Source organism: Triplophysa dalaica, chromosome 17, assembly GCF_015846415.1.
Source record: "Triplophysa dalaica isolate WHDGS20190420 chromosome 17, ASM1584641v1, whole genome shotgun sequence".
In the NCBI taxonomy this organism is placed as follows: domain Eukaryota; kingdom Metazoa; phylum Chordata; class Actinopteri; order Cypriniformes; family Nemacheilidae; genus Triplophysa; species Triplophysa dalaica.
This window is the reverse complement of record NC_079558.1, coordinates 10,232,220-10,259,106: the sequence shown is the minus strand read 5'-3', so window position 1 is coordinate 10,259,106 and position 26,887 is coordinate 10,232,220. Positions and strand designations below refer to the sequence as shown.

At 36.8% G+C, this 26,887-nt stretch overlaps 3 protein-coding genes across 6 annotated transcripts; 1 reads left to right on the top strand and 2 right to left on the bottom strand.

Annotated features, from left to right (window-relative positions):
* The first annotated feature begins 67 nt into the window (after positions 1–67).
* Positions 68–7,157, top strand: rsph10b (radial spoke head 10 homolog B). Of its 3 annotated transcripts, none has more exons than XM_056772006.1 (19): positions 68–336; positions 817–1,123; positions 1,203–1,278; positions 1,359–1,427; positions 2,154–2,327; positions 2,409–2,494; positions 2,613–2,733; positions 2,808–2,984; positions 3,055–3,175; positions 3,925–4,052; positions 4,124–4,313; positions 4,397–4,496; positions 4,571–4,650; positions 4,804–4,940; positions 5,537–5,644; positions 5,723–5,830; positions 6,023–6,104; positions 6,341–6,521; positions 6,746–7,157. In XM_056772006.1, the coding sequence occupies exons 2-19, from the start codon at positions 924–926 to the stop codon at positions 6,915–6,917; spliced, it is 2,310 nt and encodes a 769-aa protein (XP_056627984.1). In that variant the 5' UTR covers positions 68–336; positions 817–923; the 3' UTR covers positions 6,918–7,157. The 3 variants fall into 3 exon arrangements, with proteins under 3 accessions (XP_056627984.1, XP_056627982.1, XP_056627983.1); XM_056772004.1 differs by having other exon boundaries at positions 4,394–4,496; XM_056772005.1 differs by having other exon boundaries at positions 68–409; positions 4,394–4,496.
* On the bottom strand, positions 6,933–15,266 carry dlgap5 (discs, large (Drosophila) homolog-associated protein 5). 2 transcript variants are annotated; one of them, XM_056772000.1, is made up of 20 exons: positions 15,146–15,266; positions 14,246–14,466; positions 13,990–14,156; positions 13,825–13,884; positions 13,640–13,673; positions 13,051–13,131; positions 12,854–12,928; positions 12,672–12,749; positions 12,545–12,585; positions 12,281–12,456; positions 11,605–11,841; positions 11,071–11,159; positions 10,819–10,979; positions 10,641–10,742; positions 10,045–10,291; positions 8,615–9,290; positions 8,483–8,531; positions 8,199–8,373; positions 8,047–8,084; positions 6,933–7,283 (listed from the first exon to the last, which is right to left on the bottom strand). In XM_056772000.1, exons 2-20 carry the CDS (start codon positions 14,463–14,465, stop codon positions 7,179–7,181), a joined length of 2,811 nt encoding a protein of 936 aa, XP_056627978.1. In that variant the 5' UTR covers position 14,466; positions 15,146–15,266; the 3' UTR covers positions 6,933–7,178. The 2 variants fall into 2 exon arrangements, with proteins under 2 accessions (XP_056627978.1, XP_056627980.1); XM_056772002.1 differs by lacking the exon at positions 6,933–7,283 and having other exon boundaries at positions 8,044–8,163; positions 8,239–8,373.
* Positions 15,267–15,929: 663 nt separating this feature from the next.
* On the bottom strand, positions 15,930–26,468 carry ccz1 (CCZ1 homolog, vacuolar protein trafficking and biogenesis associated). The gene is made up of 17 exons (XM_056772080.1): positions 26,346–26,468; positions 25,773–25,848; positions 25,563–25,659; positions 24,761–24,858; positions 23,600–23,693; positions 23,396–23,476; positions 23,263–23,310; positions 23,061–23,144; positions 22,124–22,299; positions 20,563–20,644; positions 19,817–19,878; positions 18,007–18,118; positions 17,754–17,787; positions 17,477–17,594; positions 16,787–16,945; positions 16,556–16,683; positions 15,930–16,418 (listed from the first exon to the last, which is right to left on the bottom strand). Exons 2-17 carry the CDS (start codon positions 25,784–25,786, stop codon positions 16,363–16,365), a joined length of 1,443 nt encoding a protein of 480 aa, XP_056628058.1. The 5' UTR covers positions 25,787–25,848; positions 26,346–26,468; the 3' UTR covers positions 15,930–16,362.
* Positions 26,469–26,887: the final 419 nt, after the last annotated feature.

The following is a 26,887-nucleotide window of genomic DNA, read 5'->3' as shown; positions in this document are numbered from 1 at the left end:
ATTATAGGTCAAATTTCTGCTAAATCGATATTTAAATTAATTTGATTTGTCGTGGTGCATCATGGGACTGACAGTGGGGCGGAAATGGCGTTGAGAGAGTCAAAAAGCCAATGGGGGCTGGCTACAACCGATGGGGCAAGTGGAGACAGACCCCTCTCCATCTTCTTAACTTTATGCAAATATCAAGTAACAAACGCCAGGTGGCAGCCAATCGCCTTCAACAGTAGGCAAGCCAAGATTATGACGTAAGCTTTATGACTGGTGCAGTCGTGGGCATCTGTCTCTGCACTTTTATTGGTTCTGTGTAGATATATACAGCTTTCCTGTAGCTCAGTGGTAAGAGCAAGATTGTGGGTTCGATCCCAGGGGATTGCAAATACCTATGTATAAATGTATAGGATAATGCAATGTAAGTCGCTTTGGATAAAAGCGTCTGCAGAATGCATACATGTAAAAGTATCAGTTTTTCTCTGAACTGTGCCTCGCTAAATAATTGTTTATTTGCATTTAGCAGTGCCACTAAGTTGTACATTTTGTTTAATATTTTATAAATAATAATAATAAAGTGTGTGTTGTTATTAAATAGCCAAATTTTTAATGCAGTATTAATTAGGTGAGTTAATTGGAAGACAACTCATTCTAGCATAAAAACATTTGATATGAATAAATTGTATTAGTAGTGTAAGCAAAGCATATGATTGTTAATGAAAAGATAAAAGTTTTTTATTTTCTTATGTATATATTAATAAATAAGTATATATTATTTTATTTAAGCAAAAATATACTGCATTTAATTCTTGTTTTTTGTGTATACAGAGTGCAGTGTATACATATGCAGAGTTCCTTAGCAACCGATGTCTTGTTGCTATGTACGCTCCGCCGTTACTCCCGCGTGTTAGCTGGCCAGCTTAGTTTGATTCGCTATGGATAAAGCTGACAGAAAGAAAATATATGACAGATCTGTACCAGAATCATCGTTTAATAAAGACTTGAAACAGTCATACGAGTCAGTGGAAGAGCACGAGGATAGAGAAACGACACTGGAGACCTGCTCTGCGTCAATACCACCCAATAAAGATCACACCCGCGAACTTTCCATTTTTCATCATTTAATCGTTGAAAGGTCAGACACACATTCATGCAAATGGTCAAAACATGCAAACAAATAGTAATTATTGTTCACTGGATCTTTTTTTCTTCAGATATGAAGGTGATAAGAGTGGAGATGTGTTTCATGGGGAAGGTGTCGCTTACTTTCAAGGTGGCCACGTATACAAGGTGTTTGTAAACCCGACTGTTGTTTGATAAATAGCAGAATTTCGTTATTGAATAGCTTTCTAACATTTTGCATTTATTAGGGTAGTTTTTCACACGGGTTAATGCACGGGCATGGTGAATATATCTGGTCTGACGGTTTGAAGTATCAGGTATGTAGAGAGTTCACAGGGGCCATTCATCTGTTGCTTAAAAATTAACACGCTGATTTTAGTCAAGATTACATCATTCACACAATACCTCAGTGTTTTATTTTAGGTCAATTTTTACACATGCATTTACTGGAATTTACAAAAAATTAATTGAGTTGTTATTCATTCCCAGCTGAGAAAAACGTTACAGATGGTTAAATATTAAAACAGGAATTGCATTGGTTTTAATGGAAAGTATGCGGTGCATTATTGGTGAAAGTTAAAGGGATAGTTCACACAAAAGTAAAAATTATATCATGAATTACACACTCTTCTTCAAAACCTGTATACGTTTTACTGTTTGGAGGAACACAGAGAAAGATATTTGGATGAATGCTTTTACTGTATTTAATACATGACAATGGTAGTCAAAAGTGCCCCAGAACTGTTTTTTGCTTTTGTACATTCTTCAAAATATCTTCTTTTGTGTTCAACAGGACAAAAATATACAGTATATCATTTCTTTCCTACTATGGAAGTCAATGTTAAATTTCCAAGAACTGTAAGCATCCTTCCTAATATTTTTCTCAGTGTTCATCAGAACAAAGACATTTATTACAGATTAGTAAAAACTGAACGGTGAAGTGAACTATTCCATTACCTGGTTGAAATCAATCGAACACTCAAAACACACATCATAATAATCTTTTAATGGTAGAAATGTTACTGAACTGTTGCATTTGGCAGGGTGATTTCAAATCAAATGTTCTCATGGGGTGTGGGACTTACTCCTGGACAGATGGCAGCACCTATGAGGGTGAGGTACATAATGGTATCCGCCATGGTGTCGGGACCTACAAATGTGCCAAAACCAATACTGTGTACACGGGCCAGTGGTGTCTGGGCAAAAGAAAAGGAAAGGTATGTCCACACACACATATCTATTGTCTTAACAGCTTTCTCGCACAATAAATCTTGACTGGCGTGTTGTGATTGTCACAGGGAATAATGTACTATAACCAAGCATCAACGTCGTGGTACGAAGGAGACTGGATATACAACAGCAGAGAAGGCTGGGGAGTGCGTCAGTATGTGATGTTATACCACACTTCCTTATTCAATAATAAATCAATAATGCATTTTTCCAGATCCGGCACATTATTTTTTAAAATCGACTTTCTAATAGTCAAATATGTTTTACTTAAGGTACCCATCTGGAAATGTATATGAGGGTCAGTGGAGTAACAATGTTCAACACGGAGAAGGAAAAATGAAATGGATTCAGTTGAATCAGCAATACAGTGGACAGTGGGTGAACGGTATACAGGTCTGTGAATATTTCAAGGACAGTTTCTGGTCTGTTTTTAATATAAATCTGATATCTAAAGTATTTTATTATAGGATGGAAACGGGACGTACACATGGTTCCGTAAAAGAGTTCCTTGCTCACTGTACCCTTGTATGAACGAGTACAGCGGGGAATTTGTTCAGAGAATGCGCCACGGTCGAGGAAAGTTCTCATATGCCAGTGGGGCTGTTTATAGCGGCGAGTGGAGACATGATAAAAAACACAGACGGGTAAGTCAATGTTCCAACTGCTCATGAGATTATTGTGTTATTTTATGATGACACCGGTGGTTCTTTGCAGGGGAAATACACTTTTGAGGATGGACGCATATATGAAGGAGAGTTTGCTAAGGACTGCATTGTGGATTTTCCAGCTTTCACTCCTGGCATGAGTACCCCGAGCACTCCTTACCCAGATGATAGTAAATAATAGTTTTATTTGTATATATACTTATTTGTCTCATTGTTTAAAGGTCCAGTGTGTGAAATTAAGCGGCATCTAGTGGTGAGGCTGCAAATTGCAACCAATGGCTCTTCCCTCCCTTTCGAAGCCCTACGGTGGCTGACACAGTTCTAAGATATCGTCACGTTCTCAATTCTTTGCTAAAGGACAGGGGGGACTGACCAGTAGGACATTCTGTCAGAAAGTCCAGAACGGCTGTCCCACCGACGGCTGTGAGCAGCGGACTGGCCATATAGAGTATCTGAACTTTTCCAGACACGTAGTATCCATGTAACGCAATGACACGTAAAATAACACCCTCCCCCCTTGACAGAAATGGTGGAGGGCTGATGCAATCAAAAACAATCCCCCACCCATTTCTGCTTCCTAGTCCGCCCCTGCTGAAGGAGATGACGTATTTACAAAACGCGCTCTGTCAAACATTTTGTCCGTTTAGGGCTTCTGTAGAAACAACATGGTGAATTCCATGCAAGGGGACCCTTGGGATAGAAGTAGTTCATTCTTAGGAAATAAAGACGTAACACTTCATTATGTAAGTGTTACATAATGACACTTATGTCATTATGCATTTCTTTGCATTTCTGTCAATAGATCCTCCAAGAAATTATACACTGGACCTTCAATTTAAGACCAGAAGCTTTATAAACGTTAGTTCCAATATTATTCCTTACATCTTTCTTAAACCATCAGTCTTTATCTCTGCCTTAGGTGACTTACCCAAGAGACTTTTACAGTCAAGCAGTAGTTCCTCACTACTTGGACCTGACATGACTTTGAACATCCAGACCCTGTTAAACAGACTCCCTGAGACTCACAGAGATCAAGAGCTCAGACAGGTATCTGAGATGAATCTCAATCAAATTTGTGCTGCCATCTAACTAAATGGGTTTGTAATGTCTGTGTATAGGTGGAATTTGCTGTGTTAAGACACATTGGTTTGCTGAGGGAAATATACAGCTTTTACAGCAGCCTTGGACATGAGCAGACTCCAGAAAAAACATTCCCGCTCACTCAGCTGCAGTTCTTACGCTTCCTCAAGGACTGTAAAGGTCACCCGCATGGGATGACTCTTGCGCAAATAGATCGTCTCATCAAGGGTAACATCTTTACATTTAGGAAAATTTGGGATAATGTTTCTTTGACAATAAAACAAAGCTTTTGTTTTTTATGGACACAGAAGAACTGGATGGAGTCGGTTCTCCTTTTACCACCATTCTTCCAAGAGAGTGCATCAGCTATATTATCATCACAGCATATCATATCTATTGCAAAGATATTGAGTATGAACTTTCTGTCATTTTTATTTAATATTCCAAGTTGCTTTCTGGTCACAGAACATATTGTCATATTTCAGGTCCTCTAAAAATCTACTGGAAGCATGTTTTTCAAAGCTCCTGAGGCAGAACATCATTCCCAATGCAAAGAATGTGAAAGGTACAGACCATCATGATAGATGAGATTGTGTGACTGTTCATGTCAAACTTGACACAGACACAGCTTGTCTGAAATGATGTAATGTAATTTTGTATACTTTTGTATTTTTATTGTTGACCTACCAAAGGCCCAATTCTTTTATACTTTTTGCAGGGCCTCTATTTAGATATCCGGTCCATTCTGTTGTTGCTTGTTACTACACAGAAAGATGCTGGAACATTTACCAGGCCTTATGTAAAGCAAACTCAGCCCAAATATTGACTGTAAGGCAGTTTATTTTGATGCTCAAGGTAACATCCTCTTATTCTAATTTATGCTCAGGTTACTAAACAAATAATAACAAATTGTTTTTAAAGGGAAAGTTCACCTAAAAATGAAAACTCTTGCCATTATTTACTCACTCTCTTGTCATTTCAAACCTGAATTTCTTTTATATGCAGAACACAAAATAAGATATTTTGAAGAATGTTGGTAACAAAACAACTGCAGATTCCATTGACCTATTGTGTCCATAAAATAGAATAGAATGGGTACCGCGGTTGTTCACTTACCAACATTCTTCAAAATATCTTCTTTTGTGCTATGCAGATGAAAGAAAGCCATAAAGTTTGAGATGACAAGAGGGGGAATCAATTATGACAGAATTTACATTTTTGGGTGAGCTGTCCCCTTGAGAATGATAGTTCTGTATGGGTTATTTTCATAATGATATTTTCATTAAACTCAATTGAAAATATTTACTTTTTCTAAGTGACTAAACCATTTTTTACATTGTCAAGAACTGCAATGTTATGTTGTCGATTTCTTGACAAATTCTTTTAGCAGAATAATTAGAGAAAAATATTTTAAATAAATATAAATGAATTTAAATTCTTTGTGTTTACAGGATCTCTGTATATATGACGATGAGCTGACTGCATCTAAAGTACTAGAAATAGTCTCTGTTGAAGATCTTGCCATCTATGATGGAACCCACAGCAACTTAGAACTAGAGGTCACCAGCTTTGCACACAAGATATTTTTTTCCACTATGATGTATGTTATGATTTTCTGATGTTCGTTTTGTTTACAGATGACTTTTCTAGAGTTCTTTGAGGCTCTGCTAGGCTGTGCTGAGGTTAAAGGCAAGAAAACCCAAACTGCTGAGAACGGCTCTGACACAGATCATCAGTACCAAACCGTACAGAATATTACAGACTTTCTCAGCACGCATTATTCCAAATAAATCATAGTTAAATAGGTTGTGTAAATGAGTGCTTTTACTCTTGTGTTGTCAGTACAAAGTTTCCCGAGTTAGACATTTCTAAATATCGAATTTGAGTCAATGATTATCTGAGCTGGGGTGAACGCTAACCAGATTGTCTCCCTTAAGGTGGTCCCATCACATGAAATGGCTCAGTTATCCAGATGTGAGAGGCCGGAGCAAAGACTAAATCTGGCACTTGCCTCCAAAGGTTTTTCACAAATCTGAAAATTCATTCTTTTGTTAATGTAAGGAGCATGTAGTTTACGATACACTATCGTATGAGACTAGTCACTCTAATAATAGTAGTCTTATAATGCTGACATCACTTTGCTTGCTATGACACAGTTAGGTACTCCAATCATATTTGAGATCAAGAGGTAATATTTCCATACAATACACTTTGTCAACCTCTGCCTAATTCTAATAATGGTCTCATATACTCAGAGGCTGCTGAATGCACTGTAGGTGAGGTAGATCTGGAGGGCCGGATACAGAAAACCAAACAGTTCCTGTCTCAGACATTCATTCCTGCATACGAGCACAGCGTGAAGGTGAAGGAGCTGATGAAAGAGGAGAGACTCAAGCTGAAAGAAAGAAACGGGATTTCTCTTGCAAAGTCAGCAAGGTAAAAAATGACCCGAGTAACAGTTTAAAGTGAAAAAGTGAGGTGAGGCCAAGTATGTTGTGCTTTACTTGGAATTTGTAATCTACATTTAACCCATCCAAGTGCACACAGCACTGTGGCTCGAACTGGTTACAAGTCCGAGTCTCTAACCATAAGGCCACGACTGCCCCAGTCATTTAAGCAATGCATTAACCAGCGCTTACTTGTGACTTGATGTATTTCAGACAAAAGGAGCAGTGTGAGGCAGAGGAGGGACAAAAAGATGATGATGGAGACAAAAGTCCAGACCATTATGACTCACCGCCATTGCCTCCTCCTCCCATGAACCCATTGAACTCCACAACGTCTGTGGTTTCCAAGGAGTCACCCATCAGCCAGAGGATGAAAAAGCAGTAAACTCACAGAATACAATTCAATTGTATACATGAATGATTTAATTGGTTTTAAACAAACAAACGGTTCACTTATTTAAAAGCCTTTAAAAAACTGAATATATTTTCTTGGGGCAGAACTGCATAGAAATATAGCTTGATCCGAATGGTATTATAAAGTACAAAATATATGAGTAGCAAAACACTTTAGTATCACATGAATCTAATTTCCTAACAAAAAAATAAAACAATCAGACAACTTTGACATTTGACTATGGTTGTGCTGTTATTTATTTGTGGGAGGTGTGAATGTCATCAGGTCGTGTTCACACACTGACTGTCTCATTCTCTCCCTCTTCTCTGGGGTGAACAGCAACAGATTGTCCGACAACTAGTAATAGAAACACACAATCAAACAAACTGTCAGGGAAAGAAACTTGGATTATCAAAATCTTTCAAGTTTTGACATATAGTGATTTGAACAAGGTTCCCATGGCTCATAAAAAACTAAAGTTTACACTTCTGATGTTCATGCTTGAAATTATCAAATTTAACATCAATTAATGAATCATTAAAAATGTATGAATTAATAAAAATAAATGTTCATACTAAGCATATGGGTGTTTCTCATAAAATCTTGTTTTTCAAGCGTGATTGTTTTAAAATATTTGCATCTACAAATTTTATTTTAATTAATATTAAACATATTTAATATTAAAATAAGGCCTGACATGTTTAAAAACATTTATTGAAAAATTGAAAAAATAAATAAACAAGAATTACTAAAACAGTCTAAAATGCCAATACCATGGCATGTTTTGCTAAAATAATAAGATTTTCAGCAGGAAATGCAAAACACGAAAATCTTTGCGTAAGGAATACAATTACATTTATCATGATAATTTTTGTGTTAATAAAGTTGTTATATATTTAAAATCATTACTGCCACGATGTTTCAACAGTTTCATAAGAATAACCCATACAGTTATAATTCAACTTATAAATATTAAATATTATCATGCCAACTAGAAATTACACTTTTAGAGTCTTTGTGATTCTTTAAATCCCTTTCTAGTAACCATAAACGATTGGAAGTCATGGGAACCCTGTTGAAAACTGGAGAAGGAGAGTTCAAAAAGAAAAAGGACATCCACCTGATCAGTCCGGGGTGTGAAAAGCATCCTGGGAAGGGCTGAGACAGGGGTGTGAGAGAGAATATGTGAGTGCCCATGTGCCCCCAAACCAACTGTCACCACATGTGAGCATTATGACTAAAAAAAAAACACTATAATGAAACACAAGTTACCTGTAGGGGTTTCCAAAACATCGACAGTGCGCTCCTCTACCTGAGACGCTTGGCTCTCCATCTCAGCATCCACTGCTCCGAGAGAGAACCTCTCTACTGTAAGCCTCTGTACTGGAGACATGCTGTATCTCACTGAAGGCTGCAGGTAATGCTCAATGTCCAAACCAACATCTCCCTTAGTAACGAGACCAAAAAAAAGAATAAAAAAAGAAGAACCAGGGTTATTACCACTCTATAAATTATACATTTATAATAAATCAAGGTTTGATTTGGTGCGTAATCACCTCACAATCTTGATTTCCAGTCATTTCAACATCTGTACTGCTTGGAGAACTGTGTGGACAGTACAGACTGTATGAGCTTGTGATTCAGGATGGCATATTCTTATAACAATGGCCTGATATAACAAAGCTTACCTATCACAAGCTGAAATGACAACCTCATTACTGAGTGCTGTAGAAACTTCAAGATCTTTGGCTGGTGTGGATGGCGTCAGGGTTGTAGAGACGGGGCCACAAACACTGAGATCTGTCTTCACTTCTTTAGTACCTGAACATGATTCTGCTCCAGTTGGGATCCCCTCTTCAGAGATCAGTTTTTCTTCTGTTCTCTCTTGGCAGGAAGGGCTACACACCATAGACTCTGCAATGTCTTCCGCAAGCTCAGGACAGGGTTCTGAAGAATCAACAGGAAGCTCTGTTTCTGACTGGCTGGGTGCGTCATGTGACTGGACGGCTAGACTGTTTTCTGGTGCGCTGCTGCTGTTATCTGATTGAATGTGTGAGGTACAGGTCGTAAGGCTTAAATCAAACTGAGGTGGGTTGTTGTAACAGAACTCTGTGTCTGGTGAAACGTCTACAGTTTGGTTGTGTTCAGGGCTGATCTGAGGGGCTTTGGGTGTCTGTGGCAGGGGCTCAGCAGAATGTTGAGGAGTAGAAATGGGTAATACGTCAGAGAGGTTTCGAGAAGGTGTGCAGGGGAGAGGAGAGGCATGAGAAACTGCGTTTGATCTGCACCGCCTGCTTGGAGTGGTAAACTTGGAGCACGGTGGTGTATAGACAGCATTGATTCGAGACGATCGTCTAACCAAACCTGAAAAGAAGATTCAACTCCTTCAGACATGAATGAATGGACACAGATCTTTTTTTCTTCTTTTCAAAGATAACTTTTTGTATCAATATTTTTGTTGTTCTAATATTATCCCGTTTATTTAATTAATTTTATATAATTATTTATTATATCACATTATTATAAAATTATAGTAATAGTTACGATAGTAAATAGTTATTTCCGTATAATTGCCAAATTTCCACTCAATTTCAAACCTACTGAATATTATAATGATAAGCAATGTATAAAAAATTCTATGACATAAGATTTCATTATTCCTTTCAATGACTTTAAACAATTTTTGACAATTAAAAAAAACAGACAGATTTTGCCCCCATTGACTACCATAGTAGGAAAAAATACTTTATCATTTTTTTTGGTCTGTTGAACACAAAAGAAGACATTTTAAAAATGTAGGACAGCAAAAAGTTCTATTGCACTTTTGACTACCATTGTATTTTTTCCTACTATGGTAGTCAATAGGGGGCCAAATCTGTCTGGTACAATCATTCTTCAAAATATCTTTCTATGTGTTCATCAGAACATTACATTTATACAGATTTGGATCAACTCGAGTCGAGTAAATGATGACAGAATAACATTTTTTGGGTGAACTATCCCTTTAACATTTTGATTCAGTTATAAAAGTTCTGTTGGTTACATTTTGTTCAAACATTTGCACCATTTTAAAACACTGAAACAGGAAGTATTACTCCGTAATGCAAAACATTCTTACCTGATGGCTTGACTGGGCTTTCCACCTGAAAAAAGCCTCCATGAAACACCACAGTTTGAACAGGCAGTGGGTTGGCAGAGGCCGCAGGGGCAGAACTCGAGGCATCCTGGTTGTTGTCTGAGGTCTCAGGAGCTTTCCGATCTGCTTGCTTGGCTTTCATAGCCGCCTTTACAGCAGCTAGTCGACTCTTAGCTGCAGCACTCGCACCTCCACCTGCTACAGGCTTCCCTCCAGCGACAGGAGGCTTCTGCAAAAACACCAACAGATAAACAGACGTGTCAGCTGAACGGTACATTTTTACCAAGAGAAGCATCAGAATGATTCTGTAGTACTTCCCTGATACTAATGGCAAAAATAAAGATATCAAATAAAGTAAAGGTTACTGAAACACTCCCTCATAGTTCGGACAAACAGAAAGCTCCACCCAAAATTCACACTACTGGTTAATGGAGAAGTTTACCAATCAAACACAATTTCAGAACATCCTAGTAGTATGTGTGTATTAAGCTGATGTGGAACTAAGTATTTTAATATTACAAATATTTATTTAAATGTATAAATATAACAATATTAATGTACACTGCTGTTAATCTTACTTTGACAACTCTTTTTCTGGCTGCAGGTCTAACTTCCAGGTCCTTCCAGTCTCTTGCTTCTGCCTCCTTTAAGGCGATGAATTTCTTATTAACATCTTCCACCTAAAAAAAAAAAAGGAAATACTTAAAGACTTCAAATTAACAAGATGTCTTTCACAATGTTTAAAATGAACTTCACCTGAAAGTAAACCATGTCCCAGAAGCCCTGCAGGTCAGTACAGGTGGTTATTTTTTCTCCGCGGCCCAATTCACAGTCATCCACAAGCCCGCTAAACTGACTGAATCGTTCTTTCATCAGCAGTCTGGCCTGACCCACAGCAGTGCGCATCAGGTCTCTTGCTACGGGAACACGGAGAAACACACTTTAGTGTATGAACTGGGTGCTGATTCACACCATAATAGATGAATTAGTTAGTTGATGAACACTTACTCTCTTCTGGGATAGAAGTATCATCGAATCGTGACTTCCACAATTCAGACAAACCAGTCAAATTTTCGGTCTCGCTGACCATCACTGCCCTATTTGGAATATAAACATGTGTTGTTATATACAACCCAGAAAAGTATCAAAGGAGAAAATCTTGACTGTTTTGTCTAAGCTGTCATGAACTCATGCATTTACATCTTATTGTTACAATATACTTAAACACAATTACATAATACAAATATATACATATTTCCCAGAAAGGGCTGAACCCTAGTTCCAAAGTTATTTTAATATTAGATGTGTTTTGATCAAAAATAACTGACGTATATATATATATAATTATGATTGTATTGTCTCAGGATGCACACAGCATAGTTTTTTTTGTAACGTATGTTGTTAAAAGTGAATTAAATATCCTAATTGAACGGGAAATATCCTAACAGGAAGCCGCCCTTATGTCATTATAAATATATGCACTATTAAAACTAGTCACTGCAAAAATAGATATACAAGAGTAATTGATCAAACCCGTCCTACCTGAAATAAGCAACATCATGCTGAGGCTCCAGAGGAACTGATGAAGGTGATGCTGCAGTTGGGGTTGATGGCTGAGGGGACGAAGGGACAGGAGGAGGAGAGGATGCTGGGAGAGGGTTGGAAAGATGATCTGGTGGAGGTGTAGATAAAGAAGTTGGGGGGGAAGAGACAGAAGGAGCTGGGAGAAGAGCTTTTGAAGATGGGAAGGTGGACTGCATGTTGGCTTCAAAATCAAAGCTATAGAAGAGAAAGACAATTGGATTATTTCACAGATCACAGCCGGCAAAAATAAGAGAGACATTAAACCTTGAAAAACCGATATTGATCCAGCTTTTCATGAAATATTTTACACCTGAAATACTTTGAGAATGATTTGTTTAATTGCTTGACATGCTTTTTAAACTTGTTTTACTAATGAATGTTTACATAAATAAAATATATCAGTTACGAGCCAGTTCAACTGGTTAATATTTATAACATTATAATACAACACTTTACAATGTCATTTTTGGATGTGGTTTTGAAATTCGTTCTATGAAATTTTTCTTCCAATAGAAACTCACTTAATATTTTTTGTATAATAATAATCCTCACCACACTGTAAACATTGTGTGACTATAAGTATGTTTTTCATCAACGGGACAGGTAACAACCGTTACGTTTTAAGAATGTATACCTCGGTGAGAGGAAGGAAATGGCTGAACGTGGAGAGAGAGGTTCAGGCTGGAAGGACGTCAGTCCATCAGGAGGCTGGAACACAAAGCCCTGTGGGGCAAATGAGGAAGGAGTAGCTTTGGGTTCCTCCGCTCTCTTTGAACTGACAGAATCAACGGAGGTCTTCGTTTCAGCAGGCTAAACATAACAAAACACAAAATCTTATTTCATGTTCCCAATTACAACCAATTCTCAAAATGAACAAGACAAAAGACAGATCATTCACCTGATTTTTTCCCTTATTTCCAGGATTTGGTTTTGTGTCGCCTGTGTAAGATAAAAAGAATCACATTTACATACACCAAATTCCAGCCTTATTTAAAACGTGCCAGAATAAAACACAGTGACCTTACCTTGTAAAGCTTTCTCTTCGCCTGTAGAGGGCGCTGCAGGACATTTAACAGTCGATCTTGTTTTGTGTGCTCTAGAATCTAGATAACAAAGATGGTGACCTTTAGTAAGGTTGTAGTAGAGGGAAAGCTTTCTCTCTCATGTAAAGACAATGTATTAAAATGTTACAATGAAGAAAACTCACCAGCAACCGGTTTAGCCACAGGTGGCGGTTTTGCTTTTGCAGATGATCGTGTGGTTGGAGGCCTCACAGGTTCAACTGTAAAATAAGAGATAACAATAAATAGAGCTACCACCAGAAGAACATACAAGTATCTATATAGCAGAACATTCATAAATTCCAAATGCACTTTTATTGATCAGTTTGACTGGGAGCGAGACCTGTGGCTATTCTGCCTTTAGTGGAGGTCAAAGGTTTTGAGTTGTTCTTGGTCTGAGCTCTGCTGGGTGGTGCCATCTCCACTGTATACATACAACAGCATTAAAGCATTACAGATTACTGTTATTTGAAATAATGAAAATTTTCAATCTGATTAGTAATTAATGTTTGGTTATGTGAAAAATAGGGATGTAACAATATGATCGATATCGTGTTATCGCAAAAATTGTCTCAATATAATCGTGGTGACATGACTGTATGAAACGATAGCTCTTCCGGGCCTAACAAAGAAAGTTTAAAAAAAATAGATGTTACCTTTGTCAAGGTCCATCTGGCGCAATTATTTTATAAAAGGGATTTTTAGGTCATTTGACCCACCTTATACTAAAACTCATCCCTCTTAGCAACAGTTAAGATTAGAGGATAAATAAAAGAAGGCTTATTGCACCTTTCCAGGTCATCATTTGGCATTTTAAATATTGCAACAAATACCGTACCATGAACATTATGCCGAGGTATGATCGCACAGTGAGATTTTGATATTGTTACATCCCTATTGACAACTATGTGTGAACATTCTAGACTAACCACCTTTCTTGGGAGCAGCTTGCCTTTCAACTGCTGGCTATAATAAAAAACAAGACAAAAACTGTCACATTGCGACAAGAGATGTACCGTAATAGACACACAATAATGTCTGTTTACAGATTTATTTACATGTAGAACTATAAAGACTTGGATTTGACTTTCAGAAGATTTAACTTTAGTAAAGGTACCTTTTGATTCTGCATCATAGATCGGGTCACTCTTGTGGACTGGTTAGGATCTGTGATCATCTGATATGATGGAAATTGAGAATCTCTGATCAGAATTACAGTCTGAGAATTATGACAGACGCAAACACATAATCGTCTTTAAATATTACACCCATATTCACTCACCTTTCCTCTACCTGTTCCAGTAGAGTTTGAAGGCAGATACCCGAGCGGCTGTGGTTTATACAGGCCGACCTTAAAAACACTTTTCTTTTCTTTCTCCCTCTTTTCTTTGTCTTTCTGCAACATCTTGTTCTCCTTGTAGCGTGCGAGCATCTTCTTCCTTTCCTCAGCTGCAGCATTCACATTTGTTGAGGGAAATCGTAACTTATTATGAAGATAAACAGTGCCAAGCCAAACAGAAACAAAAAGGAGTATGAACCTTTAACAGCCATTGTTTTGGATGCATCGCCTTGTGTATGAATGATGCTGGATGCATCCATTGACAGCTCGATCTCCGGCAGCTGGTCCAGGTTTCTGCGCAGGTTCTGCATCTTCCCCCGGTTCTCTTTCTGAGACTGAGACCTGCGTCTGGACAGCTTCATTCTGATCATGGACACACTGCTGTCCCGCTTGTACAGGTGAGCAAAGCGAGACTCCATCCTACAAAAGTTATCACAACAGACTGTTACATCCAAACAACCATTTAATTGTATAGTAAGAAGTCTATAAAAAAACCTTAGCTCTGTAAACTGTGGTAGGCTATATGAGACCAGTTTTATTGCACTCATGCTTTATGTTGTTCCAATGGCTTCCATTGTTTACCTAATTTGTAAGTCGCTGTGGATAAAAGCGTCTGCTAAATGTAAATAGGTAGATATTAGGTGTTGAAAGATTAACTAAATAAACAAACCACAAAGATCCACCTAGTAGAAAGACATGTTTATTTTCTATAATACTTCACGTCGAGTTTGCATTCTGCTCATACTCCAAACCATACATGTATTTTCTTGGTTTTGTACACTACTCACTTTTATATCTATTGAGTGTAAATGCTAGCACTAAGGTAATCTCTTTTATCACGGAAACATGTTTATTTTTCTCACCGGAAACCCCGTCGATTTAACTTAGTTGCCAAGGTGAACTTTATTTTTTTGAATTTTTGAATTTGGCCATTAATTAACAAATATAGAAAGTTATATTATATTTGAGCTGCTCGTGTACAGCGGTCGTGATCTAATATAAGTAGTACTCAATGACACTTTATAGTAACGTTAAACGAACTAAGACACGTTTTGAAAAAAGAATCGTCTAATCGATATAGATTGACGGATTCTCTTACCTTGCTGTTCTTGAGGCGCTGAAATCGCAAAATTCTGTATCAAATATGAAATAATCCCGTCGTGATTACACTCAATAAACCAACGTTTACCTTCCCCGAGTACATAACATGCAAGATGGCGGGCAGGTTTTGAAAAATCGAGACGGCTCATCTGATAGGCTGCCATGCTGCGCAGAACTCTTCGTTAATTGGTTACGTTTGGGTGACGACATGCGTCGCTCGCTTGACGTAATTCTCCTGAGTGGGAAGTCGTTGATGTTTTGTTTTTAGAAAAATGAATTTATGATGTATAATTCACTAAAGATTGTGGGGGATGAATGCTTATTTTGCCTTTCTGTTGTTAATCATAAATCTTAATAAAGGATAAAAAAATGTTTTAGAAATATAATATTTAAAAGATGAGTGAATCTACAAAAGTGAATGTATATAATTCTTGAAACATTCTCTTAGTTATTTAAGATGCCCCTTTATAGTTTATTTCCCACCATCCTACTATGGTTGTCATAACGAGTATATTTTGATCCTTTGTTTGTTATGTAAATCTAGTTCTGCGATGGTGTTAATACTTAAATTTTTGCAACAACCAATTACATTACAAACCATAAAAAAATCGTCATATATTAAACCCTGCCATGGTCTAACATTCAAAATGACTGTTTTCGGAAAACTAAGACTCTTCCTGAGTATAAAGGTCAAGGTGAATCACTCAGAGCAGATGTCCACGAATATAATCATATATTTAGGTTTCCCATGCTTTGTACATTAAAAAACGAAAGTACGTAGATTTAATGAAAATGTCAATTTATTAAGTCATGGATGTTAACAGATCACTAATGACATTTAAAATAAGACACAAAACTTGAAAGACTCATATTTAGAAAGTAAACTTAATTGTTTCTGTAAATGATAAAACAAATCTGAACAATCTGTATGCAAAAAAGAAGAATAGAGCTGATCGATACTTTAACATGACTATGTACAAACAAACAAACAAACAAACAACACAGAAGTCATCCTCTCTCAGTAAAATTCAGATTTTATAATTAATTACAAGAAAGCAACCACCTTTTTTATAGATTAAATAAAAATCTAAAAAATTGCATGATGTGAAAAATCATTTTTTACAATGCAATTATTGCATTACACTTATGCCGTCAGTAAAACCTGAACAGTTGACAGTTTTAGTGTAGTGAAGTAGTCCATGCCCATCTCTCGCTTCAGTCCAAGAAAAAAATATTATTGAATTGTGTCGCACAGAGCCTCTTTACCTCCTCTGAAATAAAGAACATATTGAAATACAATTTTAACTTCAAAACTACCAAGACAAATAAAAAAACGCCTTTGTAATAAATTGCTGAACACAATCTCACACCATAACAACGTCACAGTCTGTGAATAAATACCGCCTACCATTCACTTCAATGAGGTTGGCATTCTTCTGGTTTAAAATCACATACAGCTCCCTCTGATCAGACTTCTTGCCAACAACCCAGTAATCCGTCATCGCTTTAACAATGATTTCCTCGTCCTCATCAACCCTACAAAAACACACAAAGACTTTGTCTCAATACTTTCCAACAGAAAAATAACCTTGTTCTAAATGTATGCTACATTTCCTAAACCGATATAAGCAACACTCACCGAGCAAAGTCACAGTTGATGTCTCCAAGGATTTTCATGAGGTCCGGGTGGACGGAGGTAAGGGACACGCTGGTGGTCTTCCGCATGTGGATGGTGCTTTTCTCCGCCAGGTTCATATGGTTGAAGTATATGAATTTAAACTGAGGCTCCTTCTCTGGCCTACCAATACAATTGGAAAGAATGATTAAAAATGCATTCCCTCCCTGTGCAACAAGCATGGAAGAAAAAAAGCAGTTTTTGTGTGATTAGTAGTATGTTAATATGATATGAGGGATTATATCACCCAAAACAACACTGTGAGAGTGCATAATGCAGGGCTCAGGTCAGGACACATTATTAAGATATGATTAATGGATAAGCTCTGGTAACAGGTACTGGAGGAAAGATGATAGAGTGGACCCTTCTCTCTTAGCATGCAGGCGAGTGAAAGCCTCGCCCATATTTCTGAATAGTTATGTGGGTCACAGGATGACCCGACCATGAAAGATTGATGCATGTATGAGAAGCAACAGGAAGTTGAGTTGTAGATAAGACTAAACACACACATAAAGGGTTTAAAGGTGCCGTAAACAATTTCCCTGATTTCTGATGCACTTTTGGTTGTGTGTTCTGGTGTAAACCATCTTTGGTAGTTTTTTTTTTGGGAGTTAATTTTCTTCTGCAGTTAACGTAGAGCATTGGATTACTGACCCAGATATTCTCCGGTTAATGTTGTACTGCTCACATATGTCAGAGGCTAGCAGAGTGAGTTGGGGACCAACTAGACTGTCCAGTTGCTCGCAAAACTCACGACTCAGATCCACTGCCGCTAAGGGCACAGAGAAAATCATGATGTGAGAAAATGATTCATATTCAGGTTATCTGTTTAATACACCGATGAAACAAATTCTCTGGTATCAAGTCCTCTCATAATAATATACTGAAAGGTTATTTTATAATATTGGTAAAAGAAAGATGAGAGACTTACCATTTACCATGAAGCATACAGCTGCACTCATTGCCTGGATTGAAAAGAGATTTATTTAAATTGTTAATCCAGCAAAACTTTATTCACTTTTTTTCCTTTTTGGTAAAAAAACTACTATGTACTTCATAATAATGACTGTAAAAAAATCTGGGCTGGGCTAGTTTTTATCAGCCACTAAACTGGTTTGTTATTAAAATCTGCCAACCTCGGTCTTGTGATCAAAGGTACAGTAGCCTATTTGGGCTTTTCTCACCTTGTAAACAATCAAATGTAGCTCCTCGTAGCTGTCCTCTGTGTTGACAAATATCCGGGGAAATCTGAATTTTGCATCTGGGTCTTTAAGATTTGCTGGTCCTGTTAAAAATCTGTTTTATGAACATAGATGATAAAAGGACGATTAATACCAGTGATAAAGTGGAACATGTTCAGCACTAAACCAACTTTTTTGCACAAACATTAAGGAAATAAGGACTTTCATCATATCTGTGTGTGGTCTTCATCTGTATACATTGAGGACAATCAAGAGACTCATAAACAACTATTACAATAAATAGAAACATTCAGTGATGCACTTGAAGTCAACACGATTAATTTAAAGTCAGGTGGGTGTAAACCTCTGAAAATAGTTTTGGTGTAAATTGTTATTGTTTTAATATACAGAAATGTTAAAAAAAAGCAAAGATACTGGAGGACCTGGATAATTTTTCTGAATATCAGTAGACAATTTAATGACTCAAGCCAACAAGAACCCCTAAACAACTATGACAAATAAAAGATATTGTCATTGGTTGTGCAGGTAACATCATACAGTATTAATAATCAGGGGGGTGTAAACATTTGACCTGGGCTATTTTTTGAAATTCGGTTATTTATACTTTGATGTGAACTTTATGTTAAAGGCGCAGTTTGTAAAATCCGCCGCTAGAGGGCGTTAAAAAGTCAATTTCCTACAATTGACAAATAGTTGGAAACATTTGAGATACATTAAGTACACAAATTAACAAAATATATAACACTGGCGTAGTGGTATCTGGAGATTTTACCATTAAAAAGTTATTTTAAAAATTTATTTCGTAAAACAACTTGTTCAGTGCATGACTAAATAAAAAATTAAACATAATTTTCAAAATTCCTCTTCATTTTCCCAAAATGTTCAGCATTTTCCAAATCCTGCAAGGGGGATGTAAACTTTTGACTTCAATTGTATATTTTTGCAAACCAGTCGATAAGCAGGCTAAATGATCGCACAGGTTGATATCCAAATGTTTTACTGTGGAATCGAAATTGGGAATCGATAAGAATCGAAATTGCTTAAGCAAAATCGAAATCACAATCGATAAAATTAAAATAATACCCAGCACTATTTATGCAAAAAGCTGTAATGTGGACCAGGTTATTTTTTACGGGTCAACAGTTTGGGTATTCCTCCTGGTACCCACATTAACGGGAAAAAACCATGTTTAAAAAAGTTCATGCATCCTCATGTCTTTCTATTATAAACACAAAAAACATATTTTGAGAAATGTCTCCGTGTTTTTGTGTCTTTACAATGAAAGTCAATGGGAGTCAGTGTTGTTTGGTTATCAACATTCTTACGAATATCTTCTTTTGTGTTCTTCAGACGAAAGAAAGTCACGCAGGTTTGAAATGATGCAAGCATGGTAGAATGATTAAAAGTATTTTATTTTTGACTGAACTATCCCTTTAAACACTTTCACTAATGTAACTCTGCCAATTATTTATCAACCTCTCCTTGACTGATTCTCATGTTAATCTGTAAATCTTATAACTCATTACCAAAAGTAACCCCTTATCATCTTTGGCTTATCATCCACAACTCATCGAGCAATCACATGTGCCAATGTAAAGTCTGTTGGGCTCTTTGTTTTCTCTTTGCCACTAAAGCAATTCAATTACTCATGTGCAATGTGATATTTGGCAGCGCTGGTTGATATGTGCTGTCCTGGTGTGCGGTTGACTGCTTGTGTTCCTAAAGCCTTAAAGAGCCAAGCGCCTGCCGTTCCAACCCCTTAGTTTATTGCGGGAAACATTTGGATACTTGCCTTCCGTAGTGCAACAGATTCCCAGTCACCTCTGGCCTGAGAGGAGAGTCCCTTCCTGCAAGCTACCAAACATTTTCACGTACACAAAGACATTTATTAACATAGATACATTGTTATACAGATGGCACGTGACTTTGTAACACTTTCGCAAAAACATAAACTGTGTGAAATGTATTACACCATACGCGGCAGACGTCCAATGACATGATGTGACTACTGACTAAAAACATTTTGGTATAAATGATCAAATTTGCAGGGACAATTTTTAAATAGTGAACGCATTCCGCACAATCACTAGTATTGCTACAAATGCTTTAAGTACAAACAGTTAAAAAGTTCTTAAAACAGTATAAGACCAGAAAAAGGTATACATTTTATAACATATCTGAATGGTTCCTAAGGATACTTTATTATATTTATTATGTAGATGCTGCATAAAGCGATGGCAACGCAAAATTTACTCATGTTTTTACTCACCCTCAACGCATCCTGATTGAATATGACTTTCGTTATGAAGAGTAATACAAATTTAGTTTGCATTTGTTTCGATGAACACAGAGAAAATATTTGGAAGAATGCTTGAAACCAAAAGGTTTTGGCCATTTGACTACCACATTAGGAAAAATTACAATGGGAGTCAAAAGTCCCACAGAATTGTTTGCTTTTCTACAGCCTTCAAAATATCTCCTTTTGTGTTTATCAGAACTTTTTGGCTAAACCGTTCCTTTAACAAATAATCTTCTCACCTCAGGTTCAGTGTGCCGTGGGAACAGTGAGGTTGTCAGGTATTTGAACAGAATGCGCATGTCGTCCTGCTCTAGACCACTCCTGCAACATAAGGATATAAGAGGAATAGAGTGACCAAAAAGTTAAATCAAAAACTCTTTATTAAAGCAAATTACACTGAACATTCCCCCAACCAACTTCACAAAGTAGTACATCCTAAGATGCTTAGTTCTTGTAAATGTTGGGCACTTGTTCGCCGCTTTTTTCCTCTCTATTATATAAATGTATCAATTAAAACATTTAAGATGATTGGGCACCAACTTATATTTTTCTTTATTAATATTTCAAACACTTATCCATAAGCCTTCAGAACAAATGGTTCATACTCGCTAAACCTTTGATTTTGACAGTATGTAAAACACAATAGGGCGAAAGTGATCAAGGAGACACTTATTCTTTTATAGTATTATACTAGAGATATTCAGAAAACACAGACAATTCTGTTTTTTAAAAACAAGATGTGACAGTCATGATTTTAAATCCTCAAAGAGGATTTAAAGGCATGTTTTAAGTCTATCTGGATCCCTGTGCCAGACAGTTCGTGATTAAGAAGCTTTGGCAGTGCTGTTTTATTCAGTCCCTGCAGTCCTGACTCGTGTCCTCAACATCACTTAAATCCTCATTCACATCACACACTCGCAGCATGAGCGATGTTTATCAAAATCATTATCTTGTTCCAACTCCTGCTTTAACTTAATCTTTAATTTACTCCAATAGTAACCACCAGTGACAGTTCACCCATTTGCCCTCATGTCATTTCAAACCCCTGGGAACATCACATTTTAAAGAAAACAAAGATATTTGAGAATGTACTGCTTTTTTCTATACAATACAATAAAATTGTGACTGGGAGCTGTCATGTGCTAAAATGCCTCCCCAAAAATCCATAAAAAGTCATTAAGACTGATGCACTACCTTCAGTATCTTCTTAAATTATATGCATTTAAAGGGATAGTTCACGGAATACAATGAAAAAATTCTGCCATAATTTGCTCGCTATCTTGTCATTTCACACCTGTACGATGTTTTCCTGCAGAACACGAAAGAAGATATTTTGAAGAATGTTGGTAACCAAACAACACAATACTCATATTCCCTTGCATTGGTTTTGTGTCCAAATAAAAAAAGTGAATGGTACCGCCGTTGTTCAGTTACCAACATTCTTTAAAAGATCTTCTTTATTGTTCTGTTAGAGAGTACGTTTTTGGGTGAACGATCCCTTTAAGCTTCTATTCACTGAAATCCCCCAAAACACTCATATGTCAAACATGAATGTGCATAAACAAACTACCACACAGATATCTGTTTCCAAAGACATTGGTTTTAGTTCTAATGACATCACACCTTACAACCACCAGTCACTATTTACTTTCATTGTATGAGACAGAGCAGAGTGAACATTCCTAAAGACAGACACATAAAACAACATGGGGATGACTAAATGATCACAGATTTTTTTTTTTGGGGGGGGGGCTAATGTACTACGTCGTAACTGTAAGATATGTAAAGATTGACATTCACCATATCAGCTGGTCGTTGTAAAGGAAGGCTGTGTATTTAACCAGACTCAGGCTCTCTTCTACTCTATTAACAAAAGACTGGATCTTCAGGTAGGTCATCTTGTCCAAGGGGAAAAAGCCGATTCCTCCAAACACATCAAGCAGGTCACATGACTGAAGGTGAAGCGTCTGCAGGTACTGTGGCAGAAATAAAAAAAGTATGGTTTGCAAAGTTAACACAAGTACTTACAAATATATGTGCAATAACAAATAGACTGATCAATTGTATATCACTAATTACTAATAAATTACATTAATATAGCAAAAAGGTATTAAACGTCCAGAAGTGACTGTACAACCCCACTATGACCGCAGACTTGGATGAAATTACCCAAGCGTTCCTGACAAGGCTGACATAATGTAATCTGACAATTAGATGTGCTGAGGTGACTTTGCACAGCAGTCAGTGACATTTAACCTAAGGTATAGAATGCACTTTCACTTAGAGCTCCAGGGCACAGCTCAGGTTAGGGAGGGGGTGACGCGGAGGGTTTCCCTTGACCAAAGCTGAATTATTCAGACAGGCGAGTTAGCATGTTGCCCTCAAAAGAAATTGAAAACCAAAGAAGCAATAAGACAAACATGGACAAGTGAGATTGTTTGGCATCTCCAGTAACAGAAGACGCAATACCGGGGAAAATCACTGATTGGATTTTCATGACAGACATGGAGCTCTTTTGCACAATTGCTCACCTTTCAATTGTACTAATGTTATGTGTGTTACATGCGTAACATTATGACTCCCGAGATGTCTTTAAGTATGAAACCAAAAACACACTGACTGAAACTGATGGTTGTCCCGATTGTAACATATGCATGCACCACGCAGACTACAGGTATCCACATCTACCTTTTATCTGATTGAAGGATCGAGTTCTCTTAATTAATACTTCATTTACCCTGTAAAAGAACTTTTCAAGCTTTTGGATAAGCAGTTCCACACCACCAGCTTCAAACGCTCTGCTGAATGTGCCATTGAAGAGCTTGAAACCATCAAAAACAACAAAAAACATAATCAGCATTATACTGTCTGCACAAAGAAATAAAGACAGAAAAACAAGCAGAATCAAATTTTATTTTATATCGTTACATTTTTTTTACCTTATACATGCTGTAGCACTGCTGTAATACTGACCCATAAACTGAATCCTGAAATACAAAAAGAGGAGAAATACATTTTTGGAGGGCAATAAAAACGATGTAAATGCTCCATAAAAGGCTAAACATAACTTACAATAATTTCATCTTCTTGGTATTCTACAGTTGGTGGTTTACCATCCTTGTTGGGTTTTTCTACCATTGGATTTCGAACAACCTTGACAAAAGAAAATGCAGATATGCTTAAGTCTCAGACTATTTTGACTTTATTCTATGTCTAATATTTGACTTTAATTGAAAGTAAAGGTTTCGGAAAGTAATCAGAGCTGCATAAATGTACCATGACCATCCAGTAGTTCTCCTCGGGCTCATGAAAAACCTGTCTATTCTTCTGAGTGTGAAGAGATTTTGCTGGTTTGGTTGGACAGAAAGTTCTAAATAAGAAAAGATCAGAATAAGCAATTGTAATAATAATAATAAAAAAAATCATTTTTGCCTGTTGTTATCTCAAATAAACAATTTTTGTGTTTTAACAGGTATTAAAAGAACAATACAGGGTTTTTAGGAGTATCTACTGACAGAAATGCAATAAACTATACAAAACTTTTTCTTACGTAATGAACCGTTATGTTTGTAATACCTTTTATATATTGTAATATTGTTTATATCTACAAACAGAGCAGCCTTAAACGGACTAACAACTCTACAACACGGGTTTCCTCTCCCCTGCAGTATAGTGGTGAAAGGGATCAAGGATGATCAGTGATCCATATTAATTGTGCTCTATGGTTCGGAATGCATGTGACCCACGGATTAACTGTAAATTTATTCATCGTCATTGAGTAAAAGAGTAAAACACGCTCTTGCTCTCTCTCCAGTTTTAGCGCCAATGCACTCTCGCTCTCTCTCCAGTATCTGTACGAGTACAATATGAAAGTGGTTCCAGATAAACAATGACGCTCAAAACTGCTCCGTCACACAGTTAACATTAATATTAAAACAACAACAGCAACATATCTTGGTTCTAACGAACAAAACCAATATTAATCACAGATTGATCCAAATCAAAGCAACCTCCTCCGGGGTGACATCACTGCTGAAAAGTATCTCCATAGATATCTATGAGTATATCTGCTAAAAGCATTAGTACCACGGGTCCTAACGCGTCTCTGCTCGAAACTCTTTATAATATTAACGCAGGTCCTAGCTCCTGCCTGACTTTTATCCCTCTTAGTATACTTAAAGTCCACAGACCTTTTATTCTATGTAATAAATAAGACATCGCTCTTTCTATAGTCTGTCTAATGCCCGCTTGATCTCTTCCCTGCGTCAACATGAGAAGACACGCTGTCGCAGCCAAAAATATATTTTTGAACTGTGGTGGCCACCGTCTTGTTTGGATTGAGAGATTTGTTGCAAATCTATAATAAAATGCTAGTGGCCACTGTAAATCGAAAACTGCGCCTTTAAATCCTTGTTTTCATCCTAGTAGGATGCATACCTGGTGAACTGAACAATGGCCTCACACAGTCCAACATTCCGTATCTTTTCATTCTTCTCTATTTCAATGGGGTGGTAAAACAAAATTTTCTTTTCTTCCTACAGAGAAAAAAAAGCCTTAAGACTGGAATATGCTACACAACCTAAAATCTAAACAGATAACAAAAACTAGACATCACACACTTGCTTTTTGAATGTTTGCAGAGAAAAACAGGTCATCACACACTATGCAATAAAATCTGCAGACTAGCGCAGACTAGTCTTGGACTTGACTTTCTGGATCAAGTCCAGACTGAAAATCTGGGCAAAAGTCTTGTAGTGTATTCCAATCTTTATACACATATAATACACATTTAACATTTAAACATACAATAACCCAAACATTACAAAGAAATGTAATAAATTTATACAGATTTGGAACAACTTCAGGGTGAGATAATGATGACAGAATTTTCATTCCTGGGTAAACTGTTCTTTTAAGACTGGTGCACTACATTTAAAGTCTTCTTAGATTATATGCATTAAAGCCTTTATTCATAGAAATTGTCTAAAGTGTAAATCTGGATTTTTTTTAAGAATGTGAATATCAGTCTTTACTTTAGTGACTTGAAGCATAATCAAATTGACAAAACTGTTTTTTGAACAAGCACGGAAGGGCTGGAAAATGTTTGAACTTTGTAAGTGAAAGGCATTTAAATTCAATAAAAATTGTTCAGCAGGCACAATTATGATAAATAAAACAAAACTATTCAAAACTAGCTATGTTGTATGTTTAGGTTATATTACTAGTAAACTAAACTTACCTCGCCCTCACGTGGTCCAAATTTAGGGTTATAGATGAAAAAACTTAGCAATGATGGTGTGTACTGTTTCTCTTGTGTTCCAGAGGCCATTCTTGGGCTTATAAAGAGAAAACAGATAAAGTACAAAAAGATGTTTAGCCATGTCTGAATGAAACGTCTTCAAAATAATTCAGAATTAGACTCAAATGACAGCATCATGCTTATCAATACCTGATCATCAGCATTAGTGTGGTCTGCGTCTATGGTTCCCTATTTGCTTATTATGTTTGGCATGCATGCCTTTCACCTGTAAACATAGATTTTTCTTTTATGAACATACAGTGAATTAGTATTACTGACATACTCTTTACGACCAAAAGTTTAGTACACTTTTTTTGTAAAGGTTTTAAGCTATGTGCACTGAGAGGATGCAATGTAAAAGTCAATTTAAAGTTACAGAACCAAACAAATCAAATAAAAGACTTAAATTAAAACCTACATTTGTTTATTACATTGTGAGAAAACTAAAACTGTTGCTGACAAGCAAGTACATTTCTTATTTGTCTAGTTAACAACGGAAAACACAAAACAAACAAAAACGTTTGTAAACCACACAAGTAGATAGAGACATGAATTATTAAACTAAAGCAAATTGATAAAAATATCACACATGTCATAAAACGGTCCTTAAAATTAGCTTATTACACAGTATAGCAAGTTAGCTATAGCAATAATCCGACTGCTTATTGCCACGCTTTAAAAGCGAGGACTACCATACCACTATGAGCACGAATTGTTTCTCACCTTTTACAGCATGTCAACAAAAACAAATCGTTTAATGTGTTATCTCATGAAGAAAACAGAGCTGAGATCAATGCAAATGATGGACTTCCTGCTCTTGACAGTCGCCAGTGTGTTCCAGTTGAACCACTCCGGTGGGTTACAAACGTTATTCAGTCACAGTTCCGTGTCACGACTTGTCCGCGGGAGTTTATTGTTTACAAAAAAAAAGGTTTAGATGTCATTATGTTGCATTAATTGGGGTTCAAATATAGTTATTGTTGCATTAGTTGGTTAACTTGCACTTTAATGTGGTGTGTAAATATGTTTATAACCATCTCTGCCGTCATCCTTCTAAGAAGACTACTGTGAAAAAGGGCATCCTCAAATGGATACTTCACAAATAATCTGTCGTCATGTATTCACCCACATGTAGCTAAAAACCTGTAAATAATTATTTATTTTGTTGAGACAAAAGAAGATATTTTGAGAAATGTCTTGTCGTCTTGTGTATACATTGTGTATACAGTGGTGATGTCCAGTGCTGTTTGGAAACATTTGGTAAC